Source organism: Ipomoea nil, unplaced genomic scaffold (genome assembly GCF_001879475.1).
Source record: "Ipomoea nil cultivar Tokyo-kokei standard unplaced genomic scaffold, Asagao_1.1 scaffold0482, whole genome shotgun sequence".
Lineage (NCBI taxonomy): Eukaryota > Viridiplantae > Streptophyta > Magnoliopsida > Solanales > Convolvulaceae > Ipomoea > Ipomoea nil.
The window spans coordinates 4,173,963-4,198,651 of record NW_017616910.1 but is presented as its reverse complement, the minus strand read 5'-3'; the positions used below and the strand labels follow the sequence as shown (position 1 = coordinate 4,198,651).

At 34.9% G+C, this 24,689-nt stretch overlaps 3 protein-coding genes across 5 annotated transcripts; 2 read left to right on the top strand and 1 right to left on the bottom strand.

Moving 5' to 3' along the window:
- The first annotated feature begins 1,116 nt into the window (after window positions 1-1,116).
- On the top strand, window positions 1,117-2,785 carry LOC109173449. The gene has a single exon (XM_019322681.1). The coding sequence runs from the start codon at window positions 1,395-1,397 to the stop codon at window positions 2,556-2,558; it is 1,164 nt and encodes a 387-aa protein (XP_019178226.1). The 5' UTR covers window positions 1,117-1,394; the 3' UTR covers window positions 2,559-2,785.
- A 6,401-nt stretch (window positions 2,786-9,186) lies between these two features.
- LOC109173550 lies at window positions 9,187-9,843 on the bottom strand. The gene has a single exon (XM_019322789.1). It carries the CDS (start codon window positions 9,841-9,843, stop codon window positions 9,187-9,189), a length of 657 nt encoding a protein of 218 aa, XP_019178334.1.
- Window positions 9,844-16,813: 6,970 nt separating this feature from the next.
- On the top strand, window positions 16,814-21,180 carry LOC109173584 (GDP-mannose transporter GONST2-like). Of its 3 annotated transcripts, XM_019322830.1 has the most exons (11): window positions 16,814-16,990; window positions 17,263-17,368; window positions 17,618-17,757; window positions 18,298-18,505; window positions 18,804-18,943; window positions 19,033-19,162; window positions 19,309-19,407; window positions 19,571-19,725; window positions 19,868-19,984; window positions 20,162-20,259; window positions 20,749-21,180. In XM_019322830.1, exons 3-11 carry the CDS (start codon window positions 17,624-17,626, stop codon window positions 20,790-20,792), a joined length of 1,125 nt encoding a protein of 374 aa, XP_019178375.1. In that variant the 5' UTR covers window positions 16,814-16,990; window positions 17,263-17,368; window positions 17,618-17,623; the 3' UTR covers window positions 20,793-21,180. The 3 variants fall into 3 exon arrangements, with proteins under 3 accessions (XP_019178375.1, XP_019178376.1, XP_019178377.1); XM_019322831.1 differs by lacking the exon at window positions 16,814-16,990 and having other exon boundaries at window positions 17,212-17,368; XM_019322832.1 differs by lacking the exons at window positions 16,814-16,990; window positions 17,263-17,368 and adding an exon at window positions 17,932-18,016 and having other exon boundaries at window positions 17,694-17,757.
- Window positions 21,181-24,689: the final 3,509 nt, after the last annotated feature.

Below are 24,689 nucleotides of genomic sequence, written 5' to 3'. Positions count from 1 at the left end.
ATATTAATTAATTAATTAATTAATTAAACCTTCTTTATATATAACCCAAAAAAAAAAAAAAACAGATACTGCAAAGCTATTGTACAGTAGGGGGGTCATAATTGGACAACAACACGAGTCATCTAGTCACATGCCGATGATCACCGACGTAGTATTTGCTCCACTACAATTTATAAAGCTTGCTCACTTCAACTCCAACCCCGAGGTGTTCACTCTGAATTTTATGAATATGCCCACACGGGTTTAACTCAATGATTTCAGTGAACAGTATTTGGAAGAAGAAATCAAGGTTCGAATCTCGGCGGCGGCAGTGTGAAAATTATGTTTAAAGTGGGCAGATTCCTTGTGCGTACCGGTATTTGGCTCTGTCCGCTGAATCCATTGAGTCACCGTGATTTACTGATTTACATCCTTCCAAATACTCTGTCGGGCCCTTAGGGTTGGGGATCCAGCCTTTTATGAATAAGATAAATTGTAACATATGTCTCGCTTGGTAAGTTAAAAATAATCAAGAATGTATATCAAGAGACGAAGATCAAGACGTTGTAATATTGGTGTTTATAAAGAATTTATCTTCAAGGTAATTTACCCATTATATACCCTTAGGTAATGGATATGAGCTTCCCTCGTTACTTAAATATCACCAACAAAATACCATATAGGATCCATTTTTATTTATAATTTGAAGAAAACAAGTTATTTTTATCTACATTCGATTTTATGTGAATGTAACAGTATCATATGTGTAATTAAGCTAATAGTTAACTGTACATTTATGTTTATATATTATATGCTTTCTGAGATTTGATAGTAGCTTCATTTCAAATTAAAATTGAATATAGCACTCGAAAGATGGTCCATGACTAGTATTTAAAAGGAAACATTTGATAAACTCATTTGTATCATTACATGTGGAACCAAGGTTAATAAACTATTGTTTGGTAACAAGGAAATTCGTAATCACTACACATAAGAGGTAAATGACATTAAAAAAATTATAATATGAACTGAACATATTCCACCGACTCAATCACCCATTGTCGAAATTAATTAATCATTATAAATAGGGTGTTATTAGATTAGAAGAATAAAAAGAGAAATATATATAATCAAAGAATTAAAAGAAAGGGTTTGATATGAAGTTGCCTTCCACCAAACCATAACTTTATTCTTCCATGTCCCTACATTTCCTTTCCTCTCCGTCTTCTAGCTTAGCTAGCTTCAATCCCTCCTTTCCCCTTCCATCATCATTCCATTTCATATCTTCCCAATAATCCAGCTTAGCGCCACTCATTCATGGCACCTCCCACCACTGCTCTCTATCATCTCCTCCTTTCCAACGCAAATTCTTAACTGCCATTTACACTTCACTATATGTGATCTGATCTGCAGTAATGGCGAAACCCAGTTGCTTGCGTCCGTTGTTCTCTATGTTCTTGTCTCTTCTCGGCCTCCTCCTGCTCCATCTCGGCTGCTTCATCTTCTCCTCCTCCTCCTCCTCCGCCGTCGCCGACAACGACCGCCCTGATCAGCCGCCGCAAAATTCCGGTAGGAACAGAAAGGTTTCCTCTTCTTCTTCTTCTTCTCGTCTCAAACGATCCACCGCCGGAGCTGTTTCTGCGTCTTGGTCCTTCGTTAAGAGACTCTTCAGCTGCGCGGCCAGACCCGCCGCCGCCGCCACTCCTCCTCCTCCCCACCCGTCAATCCCGTCGCCGTGTTCCTCCTCTAGATCCCTGACGAAACCCATCGTCATCCCGCTAGCCTCGCCGGACAAGCTCTCCCCTGATCCCCTTTCCGATATCTGCTCCGACCAACCCAACATCCCGCTCCGGAACAATATCTACCCCTGTACCCTCTGCGGCGAGATTTTCCTCGCCACCAATCTTCTCGAGCAGCACCAGTTCATAAAGCACGCGATTTCGGAGCTCGTGGATGGAGATTCCGGCAACAACATTGTCCAGATCATATTCAAAACCGGCTGGCCGGAGACGGCGAAGAATCCGGTGATCCGCCGGATTTTAAAGATTCACAACAGCCCGAAGATCCTGACCCGGTTCGAGGAATACAGAGAGCACGTGAAGTCGAAAGCGGCCCGGAACATCGCCGGGAGGCGGAGAGACGAGAGGTGCATCGCCGACGGCAATGAACTGTTAAGGTTCCACTGCGCCACCTTCCTCTGCGGCTTGGGGGAGAACGGCGCCTCCGGCGTATGTACCAACCAGTACTGCAGCGTCTGCGGGATCATCAAGACCGGATTCTCCCCGAAGATGGACGGAATCTCGACGCAGTCGTCCGGGTGGCGGGCCCACGCGGCCGTGCCGGAGGAGATCGAGGAAGAGTTCAAGTTCATGCACGTGAAGCGGGCCATGCTAGTGTGCCGGGTCATCGCCGGCCGGGTCGGGTCTGACCCGGACGTGGTGGACAAGGACGATCCCGGGTTCGATTCCTTGGTGGGCCGCGAAAATGGGGCCCACCCGAGACTTGACGAAGAAGAAGAACTGTGGGTGTTCAATCCTAGGGCTGTGCTGCCATGTTTTGTCATAGTGTACAATGTATGATCTATATATGATAATGTTTTCTTAGTTAACTTGTTAAAGCTAAGGTTGTACGTTTGGTTGAGACGTATGGCTTTGCCAATTGCCAACTGTGCAATACCGTCTGGCGTGGCATCCAGATAATGAATGAATGTGTGACGTGTGGGACACGCTGGCTCAAACTTGCTGATGAGCTGGCGATTAATGATGATGAGCCTGCTTTTGATCCAAAAAGTTGAATGGTTTGAGGACAAGGATTTGCATGATTTCTGGGCGGTGGTCACTTTTTTGTATAGTAAAAAGGCTGTGTAATAGAATGTGATTTAGGATGACTTCAGCTTTAAGGTTGTCCACTTGTCCTATATATCCAGCTAGTTCTTAAGTGCTAATTACCTTTAATTTAAGGAAAAATGGCACTTTTTCCCCCTGTGTTATATACTTATAGCACTTTTTCCCCCTATATTATTTAAGTGACAATTTTTCCCCCTGATATATTAAATGGACATATTTACCCTTAAAATAAATATTTCCTTTATTTTACTTCTCTAACAAATTATAACCACAATTTGAAAAAATAAAATACATTAATTTTAATAAACGGAAACCCAAATATTGGGTTATGTTATGAATCATAACCGATTTTTTTTTTATTTGATTGCTATAGTGTTCGGTTCAGTTCGAACCGAACCATGGCCATCCCTACGTATAAACAATAATTTGTTAAACAAGAGAAATAAATAAAATATGTATTTAAGGGTAAAAATGTCTATTTAATATTATCAGGGGGAAAAACCGCCACTTTTATAATAATTGAGGGGGCAAATGTGGATGCATGAATAACTCAGGGGGAAAAAGTGCTATAAGCATATAACATAGGGGGAAAAAGTGCCATTTTCCCTTAATTTAATTTTCTTAATTAACTGATGTGATCACATGGTTCTTTGCAATGGGAGATTAAGGTTTCATCATGTTTGACAATTCATGGATGGGATTTGCATAATTCTAGGCAATTTTGTCTGTAACTCCATGCCTACTCATCATTACAGGCATGTTGACTGTACTCCTAACTAGCGGACAAAGAATCAAAAGAAGGTAAATCATTTTAGATTGTCTATAATTGGCCGGTTCAGATTAAGAAGTGATTACCAAGTTAGGGCCGATCAACTTGACTGAATTGTCCCAATAAAGTAAAAATGTTTTAGTAATTATATGAGGTGTAATTGTGTATGCGTAACTCAATTGCGATGATGGCGATTCATCGTTGCTATCGGCATGCAATCTTTAATTTTGAGAAGATAAGGGCCAAAATAGTTAGTTTATTAGTCTAATTTTTGACTTATTTGACCACTATTAGTTGTTTGACTTGATTAAAAAATTAATATAAAATTTAGTTAATCAGTTTTTTTTTTGTAATTTCAAAATGCTAAAATTCAAAAATCTGCTCAAAACAACTTTTTTAATTAGTTTTTTTGAAAAAAGAAATTATACTAAACAGCTATCACTCGACAGCTTATTTACCAAACATATTTATACAATTAGCTAATGTTATCAACTAATCATACCCTCTAATCCAATCAGCTAACAACTTTTTACCAAATAGTGCCAAGATGTGTGGAGGAATGTCACACTATAAATCATAAATGGTTATGGAGAGTTTAGTGCAATCATCTTTATTGTCTTGTGTCCACTTTGAATTGAACTGGTACCTCTCCAACCTCTACATAGAGTGTGGTCTTTAATTTAGTTCCATGACGTACTCTACTCCTCACAACAAATTTTCTAGTTGGGAGTAGGTTTGATATGCCTATAAGTCTATAATGTTGCTCTTACATCTCCCATATGCAGTTGTTATACTTTCTTGAATTTTGTTATTTATTTATTTGGAAGTTGTAACCAAGACTTACAAATTTATTTATGATCCCATGTGATCTATTTCATAGCACTAGACTAGTAGACTATAAGAGTTCTTTAATTTGGTACAAATTTAATGTTGTATTTATATGTAAATGCATGTTACTATTTGCATTTTTCTTCTTCTCGGGCCCAATAGGAGAGGATCTAAATCACGGTGACTCCGCACAAGAGATCTACTCACTTTAGGCATAATTTCCACACTGTCGCCGCCGAGATTCAAACTTTAATTTCTTCTCTTAAATACTGCATATTGAACCATTGAGTTAAGCCTGTGCGGACTACTATTTGCATTTTTATGTGTATTATTTGTTTTTTTTTTTTTTTGACGACGGGAACGTACCGTCATTACTCAAAAGTATGTACAATGTAAATTTCAATCACAAGTGAAATAGCTTACAGATCACATATAAGATATAAACTCCACTATAAATACCATGTGCAAAGAGTTTGATGAGAATAGTGTATGATGATAAAAGAGAAAATACCAATTTTGGTCCCACGAGTATTAGCAAATTGACGGTTTTGGTCCACATGTTTAATTCTTATCAATTTTCATCCACGACTATTATTTTAGTACCAATTTTAATCCACGGCTATTATTTTAGTACCAAAATTTATCACGTCGATCACTCATCTATTTAAGACATCTCGATATCTAAAATTTTTAAGGGCATTTTCGTCATTTTCAACTTAAGATTCCAATTTGAGCATAAATAAATGAATTTAAGTCCTAAGATCGATCCCAATGCGCAATTCTCCTCCTCATCCTACCTTAATTTGAGATGGAAAAATGCGAATTGTGATAGATCTTAAGACTTAAATCCCTTTATTCATGCTCAAATAGGGATCCTAATTTGAAAAGTACGAAACTACCCTTAATAATTTCATATTTCGGCATGTCTTAAACGAAGGGATGACCGGTTTAACGAATTTTGGCACTAAAACAATAGTTGTGGAGAAAATTAGTAGAAATTAAACATGTGGACCAAAACTGTCATTTTGCTAATACTCGTGGGACCAAAATTGGTATTTTCTCTAGATGATAAACTTTTAAGATCTACTATACTAATAAGAGCCCAAGAGAGTTAGGCCTATAATGGGAAGAAAAAATGGCTGTCAAATTTTTTAATCAAATGAATGGCTCAGATTGATCATATTTTAATTTTCCCTTATGATTTCTTAATTTATCCTTAATGAATATGATTATCCGTTAACTTTTCCGTTAAATATTATCTTTTCCGTTAATTTCTGTTAATTCACCGTTAACTTACTCATGGATTTCAATAAAAATGTCTTAGGTTCGAATCTCATCCCAATCAAAGTTGGCATAATTAGTACTATATTTTACTCTTATTAAATTAAAAAATAATAATTTAGTAGCTACAACAAAAAATAATACATATGCATTTCTTTAATTTAGAATTATGTGTCTACAATGTCTTTATTCCAAAAAAAAATATTCATTATCAATAAATTAAATAAGAGAAATAATTTCATTAGTTATATTGTCTTTATTTTTCTCTAATATAAAAATTCTTTACATTCAAATTCATCAATTGATTATATTCATTACATTGTCCCTACAATGTCTTTATTAAAAAAAATTATTCATTATCAATAAATTAATTAAGAGAAATAATTTTATTAGTTTTTGAAAACGAGAGATTAATTCATTAAATCACCAAGAATAACGTTTACAAGAAAAGATGGTGGAGAGTCATACCACTCTCCGCAACCTGACTCAGAAAAGGCCTCCCTAGCAACAGCATGGGCAGCACCATTCGCAGATCGCTTAACATAACAAAATTTAACATCATCTATCTCTAGTGCTAAATTTCTAATATCATCAACAATAAATTCAAAAGCCGAATTAAATGGTGGTGAACTAATTGCATGACAGACTACCTGACTGTCCATCTCTACATCCACGTTACCCATTCCTGTATGCTTTAACCAGCTCAAAGCCTCCCTGATGCTCAAAGCTTCCGCTTCTTTCACCGTAAAGATCCCGGGCATCACCACATTCTTCGCTGCAAGGAAATTCCCATTATCATCACGTAGCACCCAACCCAGCCCCATTACATTATCAGCCACCCGTAACGCCGCATCCGTGTTCAATTTCAGTCTCCCTTGGGCAGGTTTGGTCCATCGTGTTACAGCCTCCTGCACAGCTTGTCCTGTAGCCACCTCATTCACAGCCCTCCAATTATCAAGAAACAACAAAGCTCTCTGGACCACTATATTCAAATAAAAAACAACACCCTTCCAGACACTATCATTCAAAGAATTTACACCCCAAAAAAACCAGTCAGCAAGATAATTACCGTGAAAAGTACTGATATGTGGCATCCCTAACTTACTCCAGAGCTGAACTACTTGCGGGCAATGAACAAACAAATGAAGGCCAGACTCCTCAACATGTCTGCACATATGACAATTCAACGCACAAGCAACATTTTTAGTCATCAAAATATAACGGGTAGGGAGATAAGATGATGCTAACTGCCAGCAGAAATTTTTCACCTTCGGCGGAATGTGTAGATTCCAGATTGTAGACCATGGCCGATCATCCCCAGCCACCATAGTAAGCTGCCTGTAACAAGATTTAACAGTGTAAGCACCCTTCTGATCCCAATTCCAAAACCACTGATCCCGTGGCTTCCTAATACTGAGTGGAATATTTAAAATCAAATTAGCATCACGAGGACCAAAAATATCCCTCACACAATCTACATCCCAAGCATTACCTTGCAAATCCATGAGTGAAGACACCGGAGCATCATAAATCGTCTGATGTAGATCAGTCTCCACATACGGGTTAGCATCAACAGGCAACCACGGATCGGAGCCAATTATAGTATCTTCCCCGTTGCCAATCACCCGCCTACTACCTTCTTTCAAACAGCCCTTCACCTCCATCAAACCCCTCCAGATATATGACGGGTTATTCCCTTCTCTTGCATCAAAAAGGTCACAACTCGGATAGTACCTGGACTTATACACTCGTGCAACCAGGCTTGCAGGTCTAGTTAACAGCCTCCAGGCCTGTTTTTCCAGAAGGGCTTTATTCATCTCATGTAACCGTCTAAAGCCCATCCCACCAACAGCTTTCGGCTTACACAATCCCTCCCAAGTGCGCCACTTTATACCACGGCCATCCCCTACTCTTCCTGTCCACCAATACTGGTTCATTATATTCTGAATTTCACGGCATAGCCCTATGGGTAACAAGAAGACCATCATTGCATATGTTGGCATAGCTTGGATTACATTCTTCAGTAGAACCTCCCTTCCTGCTCTGGACAGGAACTTGGAATTCCAAGACCGAATCCGTGATAGGATTCGATCCTTCAGAAACCCCAAAATAGCTTTCTTCTTCTTCCCTACTAATGAAGGCAGTCCCAAATACTTTCCACTAGTGTCCCCCTCCTCCACACCGAGAATATCCACCACCTCATTCCGCATGTTCTGTGGTATGTTAGCACTAAAACAAGCAGCTGATTTGTCGTAATTTATATATTGGCCAGAAGCCTTAGCATAAGTGTCTAACACATACCTCATCTGCACACTTTCATCAATACTCGCCTGATGAAATAGGAAACAGTCATCAGCGAAGAGCAAATGTGAAATAGTAGGGGCTCCCCTGGCTACAACCGCCCCATGTAAAAGGCCCATAGACATCCTCTTCTCGATCAATGCGCTCAACCCCTCTGTAACAAAAAGAAACAAGTAAGGGGATAGCGGATCACCTTGTCTCAGTCCCCTACCCGGAGTGATAGGCCCTAGCTGCCGCTGGTCATGAAGAACATGATACCGTACCGATGTGACAGTTTCCAGCAATAAATCCACCCACCTCCTGTCAAACCCCATCTTCAACAACACCGCCTGGAGGTACGGCCACTCTACCCGGTCATAGGCCTTCGACATATCAAGCTTCAAAGCCACCAGCCCCTCCCTACCCTGGGTTTTCCGCTTCAAGTGATGATGCACTTCATAAGCCAGCATTATATTGTCTGTAATTAACCGACCTGGGATAAACGCACTCTGCGCATGTGATATCATATTCTGCAAAAGGGACTTCATTCAATTAGCACACACCTTAGCCGCCACCTTATACACAACATTACACAGCGCAATTGGGCGAAGGTCCTTCATAGTCTCTGGGCTCGTTATTTTAGGGATCAAGACAATGAGAGTTTCGTTTGCTTTGTCAGGTAACCTGCCCGTCTCCAGAAACCTCCTACAGAAAGCCGTGACTTCCCCCCCCCCTCCCCCCCCCCCCAACAACATCCCAAAAGTATTGAAAAAAGCCTGGGCCAAAGCCGTCAGGCCCCGGGGACTTATCCGGATGCATCTGAAAAACAGCTGCACGAACCTCCTCCATACTCAGAGGCCGCAACAGCCATGCGTTATCACGCTCAGAAACCCTCTCGCCAATAGCATCCACTACCTCCTGCATATCCCCATAATCCGGTGCAAACAGATTAGCAAAATAATTTACCATAATCCCATCCAACGCCACTTCCTCCTCCACCCAGTCCCTGGACTCATCCCGCAACCTCCTTATCGCATTCTTTCGTCGTCTGGCCTTCACGGAATTATGGAAGAACTTACTATTCGTATCTCCACCTCTATACCAATGCTCCTTAGCTCGTTGCTTCCAATATGTGTGTTGCTGTTCTAACAAAAAGAGCAACTCCTTCTCCACAGTAGCATATTCCCGCATACCGGCTAAATCTCAACATGAAATCAACCCATCTAGCCGGCGCTTGCAATGCTCTATTTTCCGCTGAAACTCCTTATTATACCCCCGCCCCCATCTCGAGATATCCCGAGCACATGGCTCTATCCTTTCCAACGTGCCCAGTCCCACTGTTCGGTCCCAACTGTGCGCCACAATTTCCCTACGCGACTCCTCCCTTATCCACATATTATCAAAGCAAAATCTCGCCTTCCTCCGAGTTCTAGGCCGCATGACTGGCGTAATTACTAGAGGAAGATGGTCACTGTAGGTAGTTGACAATGAAAGTGCCTGCGCTCCCTCAAACATGTTCAACCAACTGTCATTAGCAAGAAATCGATCCAGCTTTTCCTCTATCATATGATCCGTGCCCCGTGACTTAACCCAAGTAAACTGATGCCCACTAAAAGGAACATCCACCAGCCCACTATCCGCTACTGCATCCCGGAACCCATTAATCAGCCACTGTGGGTGCGGTGTTCGGCCATACTTTTCAGACTGGTCCAGAATATCATTGTAATCCCCCATAACAACCCACGGTAATGTCGAGAGTGAAGAGAGAGTGCGCAACAACTGCCAGGATTCTCTTCTACGACCCCTATCCGAGTACCCATAAAACCCCGTTAAGCGCCATTTTGGACTACCAACATCCATCCTTATCTCCGCATCCACATGATTAGAAGAATAACCTTTAACACTCAAATCCACCGTGTTTGACCAAAATAGAGCCAATATTCCTCCAATTTAAAAATTCTTTACATTCAAATTCATCAATTGATTATATATATTCACCACATTGTCTATTATCTTTTTTTGTGCACTATTTTTTTAATTAAATATCAAAGTTATAATACAAAATAATGCTATATATTTATTTACTAAGTATTTTATTAATACCATGAAAAAAATCTACTATACTAATAAGAGCCCAAGAGAGTTAGGCCTATAATGCGTAGAAAAAATGGCAGTCAAATTTTTTAATCAAATGAATGGCTCAAATTGATCAGATTTTAATTTTCCATTAAGATTTCCTAATTTATCCTTAATGATGAATATGATTATCCGTTAACTTTTCCGTTAAATAAAATCTTTTTTTGTGCACTATTTTTTAATTAAATATCAAAGTTATAATACAAAATGATTTTTAATTAAATATCAAAGTTATAATATAAAATGATGCTATATATTTATTTACTAAGTATTTTATTAATACCATGAAAAAATAAAAAAATCTACTATACTAATAAGAGTCCAAGAGAGTTAGGCCTATAATGGGTAGAAAAAATGGCGGTCGAATTTTTTAATCAAATGAATGGCTCAGATTGATCAGATTTTAATTTTTTCTTGAGATTTCCTAATTTATCCTTAATGAATATGATTATTCGTTAACTTTTCCGTTAAATATTATCTTTTCCGTTAGTTTCTGTTAGTTCACCGTTAACTTACTCATTGATTTCAATAAGAAAGGTCTTAGGTTCGAACCTCATCTCAATCAAAGTTGGCATAATTAGTACTCTATTTTATTTCTTATTAAATTAAATAATAATTTAGTAGCTACAACAAAAATAATGCATATGCATTTATTTAATTTAGAATTATGTGTCTACAATGCTTTTATTCAAAAAAAAAATATTCATTATCAATAAATTAAATAAGAGAAATAATTTCATTAGTTATATTGTCTTTATTTTTCTCCAATATAAAAATTCTTAAATTCAAAATTTAAATTCATCAATTGATTATATTCGCTACATTATCCCTACAATGTCTTTATTTAAAAAAATTATTCATTATCAATAAATTAATTAAGAGAAATAATTTCATTAGTTATATTGTTTTTATTTTTCTCCAATGTAAAAATTCTTTACATTATGATAGTACTAATTCCCGGATGTTATGTGTATGAACAAGGAAGACAAGATACAGCAAAATAGGGTTCTTTTATTTATCTTAGTATTGGTTTCGGTAGAGAGAAGGTAAAGCAAGTGGACTATGGAGAGATACCAATAATGGAGATGAAGGGGCCAAGACCCTTTAATTGAAGGGGTAAAGCCCCTTTTATAGGCTGAGGGAGGTGGCGGGTTTGACCCGTCACCTTCGACTTTGACCCGTGGACCGGGTCCCGAATCACTTATCCCTGACCTGACTATAAACGTGCCCCATGGAATACAAGTGGTCGGTGTCGGGATATATATCCTATCACATTCAAATTCATCATCAATTGATTATATTCACTACATTGTCTATTATCTTTTATGTGCACTACTTTTTAATTAAATATCAAATTTATAATACAAAATAATGATATATATTTATTTACCAAGTATTTTATTAATACCATGAAAAATTTAAAAATGTTAAATTAATAAAGTCAATCATATTAATTACTTGAGGGATTTGTTGACAAACGGATTATTCAAATCACACAACAAATTGAAGTGAGAAACTATCTCGCAATGTCCTTGTTTGACAATCAGAAGTTAGCGGTTAGCGTTAGCGGATTATATTAGCGGATTTGACCAGCGAATTATATCAACGGTTGGTAAAAAGATATTTAAAAAATTAGTTGTTTAAATTAACATTTAAAATGATCTAAGGGTATAATAATAATAATAATTGTTTTAATAATAATTTTTTTTAAAATATAGATATGTTTTGGCGAAATCATTATCAAAAACGCTAAGTGAAAATATTGTAAATTGCAATGTTTGTATTTTCAGTGGGTTTGAACAAATTGTTGCTTCAAACTGTTGAATAACCAAAACACTTTCTTTAGCATTTTGATCTTTGGGTTACATCATATTTTTCAATCGTCCAATATCTTTGGGTTACATTATAATCAAAATTTATCTAAATTCTTAAATTAGCAATTTCTTTATTCATAATAATTTATTCAACAATAATGATTGAACTAAATGAACACTGAGCAAAGCACCTATATGACTGGTACCATTAATTCATTCATTGATCTTGTATATATGTGCATCATTAAATATATTAGAACCATTTGCAACAAAAATACTTGGTTACTGTTTAAAAAAAAAATTAGTAACAATTATAATGAATTTCCTATATTACATTGTATTCATATACTATGAATTACATATTTAAATAAACAAATTAGACATTAAATTACTTATGTTGAATATCTCATATATAATCTTGCATTGATATACTTTTAAATATTTATTTAATTATAAACATTGGGTAGAAAAATGACTGTCAAATTATTAAATCAAATGAATAGTTCAGATTGTTCAGATTTTAATTTTTCTTTGAGATTTCTTAATTTATCCTTAATTATATGATTATTCGATCCGTTAACTTTTCCATTAAGTACCGTTAATTCACCGTTAGTCTAATTATAATATTAAAGTCTAATATAGAATTATAACTACAACATTAATCTAATTCTAATATTAAAGTCTTAATAGAACTTTAATCACAAATCCTACCGCCGGAATCTCCTCACACAATATAAGTATATATTTAATATTTTATACTTTAATTTTTATTTGCTCTCCCTTATATCCCGTATTTGGTTTCAACCATACCCATACAATTATTTTATTGACAATTATAATCAATCTTGACTATATTATCTTGCATTTGTAAACTTAAAATTACCAATTTAAGTACACAAATTCAACATTCAATTATCTATGCATGAACAATTTCAATATAATCCTGCCTTGATATACTTTAAAATACTTATTTAAGAAAAATATTGGGCATTATCTCAATCGCGCAATGCGCGTAAAAAACTAGTATAATTAATAAAGCCGATCATATTAATTATTTGAGGGATTTGTTGACAAAGAGAGTATTCAAATCACACAACAAATTGAAGTGAGAACTACCTCGCAATGTCCTTCTTTGACAATCAGTAGTTAGCGGTTAGCGTTATCGGATTATATTAGTGGATTTGACCAGCGAATTATATAAACAGTTGGTAAAAAAATATTTGAAAAAATTAGCTGTTTAGATTAACAGGTAAAATGACCTAAAGGTATACTTATATTTAATAATAATAATAATAATAATAATAATAATAATAATAATAATAATAATAATAATAATAATTGTTTTTTAAAAAAAATTAAGTCAATCATATTAACTACTTAGGAAATTTATTGACAAAAAAAGTATTAAAATCACACCACAAATTGAAGTGGGAAATCAACTCTCAATGTCCTTGTTTGGCAATCAGTAGTTAGCCCTTCAATATTAGTATATATTTAATATTTTATGGCCTAATTTTTATTTGCTCTCCTTATGTCCCGTATTTGGTTTCAACCATACCTATACAATTATTTTATTGACAATTATAATCAATCTTGACTGTATTATCTTGCATTTGTAAACTTAGAATTACCTATTTAAATATGCAAATTCAACATTCAATTATTTATGCATGAACAATTCAATATAATCTTGCCTTGATATACTTTAAAGTATTTATTAAAAAAAAAACATTGGGCATTATCCCAATCGCGCAATGCGCGTAAAAAACTAGTATTATATAAAAGAGAGAAAGTAGTTATGACAGATACTGCATTATAACAAAGTCAGTAGTACAAAAAATATATTTTACTTTGTTTAATTAATTAATTAATAATACGGTCAATTAATTTATAGAGTAATATAAAAAGTAGTGACTATTAACTTTTTTTTTTTTTTAAATCAAACTTCAGAATTATATTAAATCGTAGATTCAATACAAGGGGGAATAGAATCAATCCAAACAAAAGGATCAGCAGATGAATGAGCAGCTCTAGCCACATAATGAGCCAACTTATTCACTGATCTAGGAATATAATGTATAGACACTATTTCAAAGTGTCGTTTAAGATCACGGCATTGACTAATAACACAACCCGTACAAGAATAATCCAAAACCGAGTCGTTGAGAAGGTGACAAACCATTTGACAATCAGTGAAAATAACCACCCTCTGTAGTCCTTGTTCATTCGCTCATGACAACGCTTTCTTTATAGTCATCGCTTCTGCCAAGTGCGCATCGTTGAAGCAACGTATCGGGGCATTCTTTGCTGCAATTCAACAAAGTTCCCATAGTTGTAAAAAAAGAAAAATGAATTTAATCCTCCGTTCATTGTTTGTTTAAAAATTAAAACTCACATTTTTTGATTAATTTAAAGTTAAGTTACTACTAACTTCTAAGTTTTTAGGTGATATATAAGCGAGGGAAACTTATAAAGCAATAAATCGTATTAGTAAAATCCAAAGTTACTACTACTTTATAAAAAATCAAAAAAGAGTAGTGATGGATTTAATTAACCCGAGGGTCCGAGTTATTAAATCCTATAAATAAGTGAAATAATAAATGGATAGCCAGGGTAAAATAATGGCGAAATAAATATATATCGCGGAGACAATTTTGTATTGATTAGTGAATTGATAAGCCGATTACGACAGGTGTAAAGCTATTATAGTAGAAGATCAAGACAAGATAGAAGGTGTCCCCTTAATAGGACAAACACATGCCTATTTATACAAAATAACCCTAACTAACTCGCTAATTGCACGATGGGCCAAAAGACTAAGTTAAGGCCCATGCGGTGGGCCGTAAGAATAAGTCCAAGCCCATGCGGTGGGCCGTGAGACTAAGTCAAGGCCCATCATTCTCGGCCCGTAGGCAGGCTCCGGGCTTGAGAGTCTTCTTGGGCTACTCGTGTTATACATCCTGGACCCCGGGTCTCTATTATTATTGGGCCATTTCCAATATATCAATCAAGTAGTAACCTTCTTTTAGGGTAAACAAAATTTTATTACGAACATAATCGACACTGCCTCACAGAAAAGTCTTACAGAAAGCAAGGGAGTCGTTATATCGTGGACCGCGGTGCATAATCGATTATGCACCGCGCAGTGTTAACGGAGTGACTCTACATTATATTTAAATCGACACTGCCTCACATATAACTTTATATTATCAAATGAAACTACACTTATATCAAAATGATACTGTAGTTGTGGTGAAATGAAACTGCAGTATATATAAAATGAAACTGAATAACATTTTACATATTTGAGTGTATATTGTACAATGAAGCTGAAATTATATTGAAATGGTCATGTAGTTGTGTTTTCACATATTTGAGTGTATAAATATTGAATGAAACTGTAGTTATATCGAAATGAAACTGTAGTTATGTTGAACTAAAACTACAGTGTATACAAAATGAAACTGAAGAACAGAGTTATTTTTTTGCGAATTCCATTTCTTTTCCATTAAATAAAACGACGTCGTTTTGATTCGCGGTGCATAATTGATTATGCACCGCAGTGCACGATATAATTTGCCAAAGCAAGGAAGAAAGGCCCCTAGCCATCCAAACCAAAGGAGACATGCCTCTTTTTACAAATAATAGCCTAAAGTGAACTATGGGTCTAAGAAACACTTGAAAGAATGAAATAATACAAGGAAATGTAGGAGTAGGACAATTGTGGCAAATTATGCGGTATAACCGTGTGCACCAGATTCATAATTTTTATATTATAGACTCATAATTTTTATGGCAAATTATGCCCTGGACCCGTGTCCACACTGAATTGTGGACACCGGTCCAAAACGATGTCGTTTTTTAAAAAAAACGCGTTAGTTAAAAAAAAAAATCGCGCGCGTTTTGCCGTTAACGGCGTTATTTTTTTTTTTGGATTATGAATGTACAGTTATGCCGTTATGAATGTACAGTTATGCCGTTATGAATGTACAGTTATACAATTATGAAATTATGAACACAGAGCTCTAACATTATGAACTTACAATTATGAACATATATAGTGATAAAATTATGACCATGGAGCTTTAAAATTGTGAATATAGAGCTTCAAAGATTATGAATGTACAGTTATGGAGTTATGAATCTACAGTTATAGAATTATGAATGTACAGTTATTGATCGAATTATGAACAAAGAGCTCTAACATTATGAACTTACAATTATGACCATGGAGCTTTAAAATTGTGAATATAGAGCTTCAAAGATTATGAATGTACAGTTATGGAGTTATGAATCTACAGTTATGGAATTATGAATGTACAGTTATTGATCGAATTATGAACAAAGAGCTCTAACATTATGAACTTACAATTATGAACATATAGTGATAAAATTATGAAAATAGAGCTCTAAAATTGTGAACATAGAGCTTCGAAAATTATGAATGTACAATTATGGAGTTATGAATGTACAGTTATGGAGTTATGAATGTACAGTTATAGTGTTATGAACGTACAGTTATGGAGTTATGAATGTACATTTATTAAATAGTAATAAAATTATGAACATATACTCCTATAACGAAGCGGTCTGAAAAAAAAAAAAAAAAGAAGAAGAAGAAGATAATAGTGCCGCTATTACTCGTGTCCAGCAAACATGCTGGACACGGATCCAACGCATAACGATTGAATTTTTATATTATAGATTTATAATTTTTATACTATAGACTCATGGTAGGATTGTTTCTATGGATTGCTTTCTATAGTCGAACGGAGAGTATCGGCCCACATGGAAGATTGTGCCAATTAAGCCCACTGGTTTGAGCAGTACCCGCCATGTTTTCCGCGCAAATCTTGAATCAACACGTTCAAAAACGGACCTTTGCTGCTCATCGCAGCTCTCTCCTGCGATCACAATATTCATGTTCCTACTAATTTCTTATATTCCAAGCCAGATTTCACAGAAAATAAAACAAAAAGGAAGGTTGACTAATGGCGGAGGATGAGGATCCTCCGCCTAGAAATCATTTCCCGGAATTAAATTCTGACAAATCGGGCGTAGGTTCCAATCATGATTTTTTATTTTTTTATTTATTTTGCATGTTATTATAATGTGAATTGTTGGGATTGAAATTTGAAATTAATGCACCCTAGCTGCTATTGCTTCTTCCTCTGATTCACGTCTTCTTTCACTCATTCACCTTTGCTTTCCGCCCTCATTTTCATACTTTCTGTTCCCTCACCGCGCCGTCCGCGTGGGATCCTTTTCGTATTTCGTACATTTTCGTCAAATTTTTGGAGTTTAAGGTTTCGATTCATCTTTTCAACAGGAGGATTGTTGTAGCTCGTTATATGTTCGTGAACTGGATGCGCGAGATCCTTCAGGATTCTGGAGATTGATTTATCTGTGGACTGTAAGCTTCTGAGGATTCAAAGGTAAGTGTAGTCTTCTTTGTTAGGCATAAAATTTATTGTTCAGTTTAATTGCTTAAAGTTTCCATAATGAGCCTTTTCCCCATATTTTGATGTTCCAAATTCTGATTTTGATTTTAATTGCTCAGGACCGTTAGTTAGTTATCTAAGTTTAAATTCTTTCTCAAACTATGCCCCCAAAGCGGGTTCGTTTAATTTACTTCATTCATGATCTCTGTTTTCTATTCATTGTCTTCTCTCTTGATATCATAGGAATCGATGTCGACTGAGATAAAACTAGAATCAATTATCTATCATGATGCTAAGGAACCAGATTATGGCCCTTTAAATGGAAAGTCAGCATTTGCTGAAAGATTCAATGTGTTACACAAAACACATGCATCAAGTGACAGGTGTGTGATTTTAGAGTTCATTTATCAAACGTTTTTGTTATGTATAGTGAATGAGCCGTGTTTGAGATTGATTCTTTGGAGTTTTGGCTGAGTTTATTTTATGTTCAATGAAGATCATGAGCCTTTTTCATATTTTGCTCCGTCACATGAGCACTGGAAAATTAATCATTGCAGGTAGATGGAGTGCCCTTTGAATGGCTTGAATCCACTGGTTAAACATAATGTTTCTTACTTTACTAAAGAATACATGTTCATATCAGTATGTTTCTTCTGTCTTTTGTTTGAACTTCAAGAACAATTTCAACATTTCAAGCTTGTTATACACAATATTTGATGATCATTTGGATAGTGCAAAAGCAATATGGTGTAAGAAAAGATCCAAATTTCAGCATTGTTTGCATAAAATTGCTCTCATAAGTCATATATGAACTTTTGACCTCAGGTTATACTTCCATTCATCAAGGAAGCTATTGTAATGTTTTCTGAATTGATAAGCAATTAGTAAATAATTTTCAGAATACTAACTCTCACATCTCACAGGTTTTTCAAAGATAATAGAGCACTAAGTGATGGTGTCAATCCTATGTTTAATGGAGAAGGAAAAAGAGAATATGGATCTCAAAGAAAATCCGGGCCCCTTGTTTCTGGAGCAGCATATTGTCTTTCTTCCTGCGCCATGATCCTAATGAACAAAGTTGTTCTTTCAAGTTATTCTTTTAGTGCTGGTATTTCATTGATGTTTTACCAGGTAATTCCTTTTATTAAATATTTAAATTGTCCACCTCCATTCCTGTGACCAGTTGAGGAGTGTCAAATGTGCAAGACTCCCTAACTTATTATCTTAGGCTTCAAAAGAAGACTTCTTAATTTGAACTGTTTGAGAACTTTCAGTTTCCAGAAACCCCGTTTCTAAATGAACAACTTAATTCTGTTCACATCTCAAAATCCAACCCTTCCCAAATGTCTCTACTGGGTCATCTAGAAACCCCCCAATGAAATGTTTTGATCTATGAACAAATCAATTCATCTTTTCACGCTTGTTGCAGAATCTTATCAGTACTGCTGTAATTGTTATATTGGGTTTCTCTGGAGCAGTTTCACTAGAGAAACTCAATTGGAAGCTAATCAAGGTTTGGATCCCTGTTAATTTGATCTTCATTGGCATGCTCATATCAGGAATGTATAGGTAAATCTGATATAAGCCTTAGTTAATATAAATACCATTGCATAGCTGTACTATGCTTTGTCAATGATATTTACACTGCATCTTTGCAGTTTGAAATACATAAATGTTGCAATGGTGACCATTCTGAAGAATGTCACAAATATTTTAACAGCAATAGGAGAGTATTATGTTTTCCGGAAGAGACAGAAGCAGCAAGTTTGGACAGCCATGTTTCTTATGGTATGTTATTTTCCATATGGAAGAAACCATTGGGCTTCATTTAAGAAGAGGAATGCTTTGCGCTCTTGTAAATAGTTGTAATACTATAATTATTTTCATTTTAGTTTTTCGCTCATTGTTGATGATTAGTTCCCTTTTGACTGCAGATTATATCAGCCATATCTGGAGGCATAACAGATCTCTCTTTTGACTCTACTGGTTATGCATGGCAGTCACTTAATTGTGTCCTAACTGCAAGCTACTCGGTACTGTAGATTATGCTTCCATCATTTCTCTGTTTCACTTGTGCCATTCCTTACATGTTTGCTTTCGGACCTCTTTAAATCATGTGGTAAAAAGTTCAGTGTTCTATGTTTCTTATATCTATAAACTGTTTTTCTGGTTGTCATGGGGCATTTATTGCAACAGCTCACACTGAGACGCATCATGGACAGAGCCAAGCAATTGACAAAATCTGGATCTCTTAACGAAGCTTCAATGGTGCTGTTGAACAATGCATTATCTTTACCATTTGCCATCGGCTTAATTCTCCTGTTCGACGAATGGGAGTACGTAATGAATGCGTAAGCATGCTACCTTTATCATTACTTCCTGATAAGTTTATTGTTATAAATGAAAAGAAACCCAAGCTATTACACTGAGCAGTCTCAATCTCTGGAGACGAAAAAAGTAGATTCTCATACTGTTTTCTGTTTCATCCGACAGCGAAGTAGTTAGGACGCCAATGTTTTGGGTTGCTGCAACAGCTAGTGGACTACTAGGGCTTGCCATTAGCTTCACATCAATGTGGTTTTTGAATCAAACTGGCCCAACAACTTACAGGTAATACATTATATGTTCCTTCAAGTTTGACTATATCGGTTCATGAAGGCATTAGATCGATAACTGGATCTGCTTTGCTGCATGAACAAAGCTACATTTGCAAAATTAGATCTTTTGATACATATCTCAGCTGGCTTTGCCATAATTTGGTGCTGACAATTTGCTCTTTCATTACAGTCTTGTGGGTTCCTTAAACAAGATTCCCATATCTATCAGTGGCCTTGTGTTGTTCAAGGTCCCCCTGAGTCTTCCCAATTTGTTCAGCATACTTTTCGGTAATTTGAATGATTTTTACGTTTAAGGGAAAATGACACTTTTGACCTCTGAATAATATTGATATAGTGTTTGTTTCCCCTCAATTATAGGCACACCACATTTTCCTCCTTAACTATCTTCAAAGTGGCTAACCGTAACAAACCCTTAACAAAACCGTTAAATATTGATAAAGTAGTCTACAACCCTAAAATTTAAAGGACTTTTATGTAATTTTAAGATACCATCTCGAATAAGATGTTACAACATCTTAAGATCATATAAAAATTCTTCAAATTTTAGAATTCCAGACTGCTTTGTTGATAATTACTGGTTCTATTAAGGGTCGGATAAAATTAGCTATTTTGAGGATACTAAGGGGGATTTGAGGCAGGAAAAAACTATGTAATTTAGATATCAAAAGTGTCATTTTCCTTTAGTTTATCGAACACCTGTTCTTCAAGTGCTGTTGTTGATTTATACTGTACTCAACCTTAAAGTTGCACTTCCAGGCCTGCTTGCCGGAGTCCTTTTCGCAAGGGCCAAAATGTCGTAACTGGAGCAAATGTTTGTCATCTGCAATGGCCAAAAGATTTGCAGAAAAGTTCCCAATACAGTGCTGATTTCTGCCATAAAGTGGGGGAAAACATTCAAACTAAATTAGTAGCGAGAGCGTGTGGACTATGGTTCAAGATTTATATATATAATTAGGATCGAAAAAGAAATAGTAGCGAGAGCGTGTGGACTAATCTCATCTGCCTATATATATATGTGCTGAAAGCTTGTAGGATCTTATGGTTCAAGATTTACTAAGATGAAAATGGATGGGCAACTCAATCATGTAGGCAGCACATTCTCTTTTGGTTTCTGTTCAATTTTCTGTAGTATGATGAGATTGTAAGTATACCATTGTATACGTTTTTGTTTTTCTTTTACATCTTTTTTTTTTTGTTTTTTTTTTTGTTTTTTTTTTTTTTTGTTTTCATATGTAAGAACATTTATAATTTAAAAAAAAAATAATAATGAAGCATTTTATGTCAACAATGATCTTCATTTTCTGAGTTGAAAAGGTATGGTATTTTCCTTTCTTTTTGAATATTTCCCTTCTTCTTTTGGAAAAAAAAGGGCTGGACAGAATACTAAATTACATACAGAAATGTAATTAGACAATTCAACTAAAGAGAATTATACGGAATAATTGATTTCCTATAGGAAAAAGGGTCAAATAGGCCCTTGAACTTTAGCTTAAAAGTTAATTAGACCCCTAAACTTTTTAAAGGTTCAATTACACCCATTAACTATTCATTTAGGTGCAATGAAGCCCAAAAACAAGTTAATGACCTGCTATCACAGGTCATTAGGATTCAGTCCACCTTCCGGCGAATTTTCCGACAAAAAAAAGGTGACAAGCAACCAACCCAGATTTGCCAAAAATTTCACCGGTCACTTCTTTTGTCGAAAATTTTGCCAGTTACTTTTTTTTTTTTTTGCCGGAAAATTCGCCGGAAGGTGGCCTGAACCCTAATGACCTGTGATAGCAGGTCATTTTTGGGCTTCATTGCACTTAAATGAATTGTTGATGGATATAATTGCACCTTTAAAAAGTTTAAGAGCCTAATTGACTTTTAAGCTAAAATTCGAGGGCTTATTTGACCATTTTCCCTTTCCTATATAAACCAAATTTATTCAATTTGACTAAATAGTTGGTAATACTAATTAACAACAGGTAACTTGATTTGGTTTTTTTTTTTCTTTTCTTTTGTATCACCGAATGTGTATAGATTTTTTTATTTTTGAGTGTAGTTCAGGATTTCTCTTGTAGACATAGTGACTTTCTTCTTCATTGTAGATTTTTTATAATGTGACTTTCTTCTCTATTTTTTTTTTGCTTGAATTTTACTTTGTTCTTTGCAATGGAAATTTGTGCTTGAAGAAATATAAACATGTTATATATTTACTTATTTTTTAAATCTAATTTAAGTACATAATTTGTGTTAGTTTATAGACACAAAATTTCATAACACAAGACACATAAATTTATAACATAAGACACAATTACTAATTTGTTCTAGATACAGAATTTATACTCATAAAGTATATAATTTCATAACACAAGATACAAAAAGTCATAATGTACATACAAACACATTAATCAGAGTCGATAGTGCAATGTAAACTCTGGTTGATGGTATAATAATTGAAACAAATCTGGGTTGACCTCTAGTTGGCGGAAGCTTATATAATTGGGTCACACCTAATTAATCTATTACCAACCCCCACTTCTCCAGAGTCCAGAGCACAATCAATGTAGACAAAACGCCACAGTAACCAATCCCATGTCCAAAACATTCCTTTTGGGTTCATTCAATTATATGATGAAAATCATTCTTTTCAAATATTAAAAGGTTGGTTATAATTAAATTTTGTTATAATAAGGACTGATGGAAAAAAGAAAGAAAAACTTGTGCAGCAATGGTGACGCATTTAATGTACTCGTAAAAGGCATGGACCTGCTGGCCTAGTACCTGATAGGAAACCTTTCGAGCAAGCTTCAATTTCACACTTTGAGTATGTGAGAGCACCAAGAAAAATAGTTAAAATAGTAAAATAATAATATGGGTCCGTTTACTAACAGAAAACTGTTCTCTGTTTTCGTTTTCTAATTTTTCAGTTTTCATTCTCTGTTTTCAATTCTCTGTTTTCTGTTTAGAAAACTTGTTTACTAACATAAAACTGTTATCTGTTTTTTAATTTTTTAGTTTTCACCTAAAATTTAGTTTAGATAATATTAATATTTGTGAGCTAATATTTAAAATGTTTTTTTTTTTTGATATATTCATTTGAATGACATGTATATGAATATATAACTTTTACTTTGAATTCTAATATATGTGAGATTTCAATATCCAATATCTAGACCGAACTTGTATTATGATGTAACATAATTAAAAATATTCGAACTAATAATCTATTGGGTTCAATCAAAATCTAAAACACTATATAGAGTTTAATTCTTAATTTTGATAATGTAAATAATGTCTAACTTTAAAGTGTAAGCAAATAAATTATGTTTAAATAAGTATGGCAAGTAGAAAAGATAGAAGATAGTGATAAGTAAAATAAGATGATAATGAACGTAATCATAGTAATGTGGTTATAGTAACATATATAACTAAATAGATGATAGATGATTCTGTTTTCTATTTTGAAAACAGTTTTTAATTGTGTTTCAGTTTTCCAGAAATTTTGAGAAATTATTTTCAGTTTTGAAAATGGAAACTGTTTTAGTAAACATATTTTCTGTTTTCTATTTTCCAGTTTCCGAAAATTCCCAAAAATTTTCTGTTAGTAAACGGCTCCATAATATTTCTCTGAGTGGTTCCTGATATACAATGGACCTATTTATACTAAATTACTATCACCTATAATAATTCAGTTATTAAAATTAAATGATACGGAGTATATTATATTCTAATGTACATAATTTTCTTATACTAATGTCTAGTCAATTATCCTCTAATTACATATGATTCATTCTTTTTAGATCCTTCAATACCAATTATTTTTTTCTTTTCTTTTGATGCGTATAAACTAGAGACCAAGTTCTCTGTCTCCATCTCCATCTCCAAAGGGACTTCAATGAACTTCAATTCATCCTCAAATCCACATAGACAAAGAAATGTTAATTGTTTCTATCCGAAGGAGACAATTAAAGAAATGTATTTGTCTTTATTCGGGGGTAGTAATTAAAACATTTAATTTGATATTTTGTTGTTGATGATGAAGCCAGATGTTGAAGGTCAAACTTCCAAAGGCAATTGAAGATGGAAATGCATGATATTTCCATATCTGCACAAATAAAAATAAAAATAATAGTGTTTATAGTAGGAGAAATTAACTATTTGGTGATATGAACTCAGGCACTAACTATATCACAGAAGTTAATTAGTTTATGAGTGTAGGTTTGTTCAAATCTTATATATTAGCAAAATTCTAATAGTAACAGATGTGGGATGCATACAGGGTTATATAAAAGTTCTTCAAAATTTAAGGTTTCAAACTAGTGTGTCTATATTTAATGGTTGTGTTAAGCTTGACTTTGAGAATAACTAAGATAAAAATGTAGAAGTGTGCTTATAATTGAAAGGAGAAAAAAAAGAAGAAGAAGACTATATCACTATAATTCAAGGGCGAAATTATCATTTTTTCTATATTTATTAAACACATGTTTTCCAAATTGTCTTATGGCATCTCCAATGTGGAGAAAAAAAGGGGAGAAAATGTCCTGAGCGAGTGACGCGTGCATAGTGCGTGAACCATCAATCACGGCTGGAAAACAGTGATTTTCCGACCACTTCAAAAAATGGTCGTAAAAGTTGAATTTTTTTTCCTTTTTCGTCAAGCGATAGAGTGGTCGGAAATTTCCGACTACTTACCAATAGTGGACGGACAT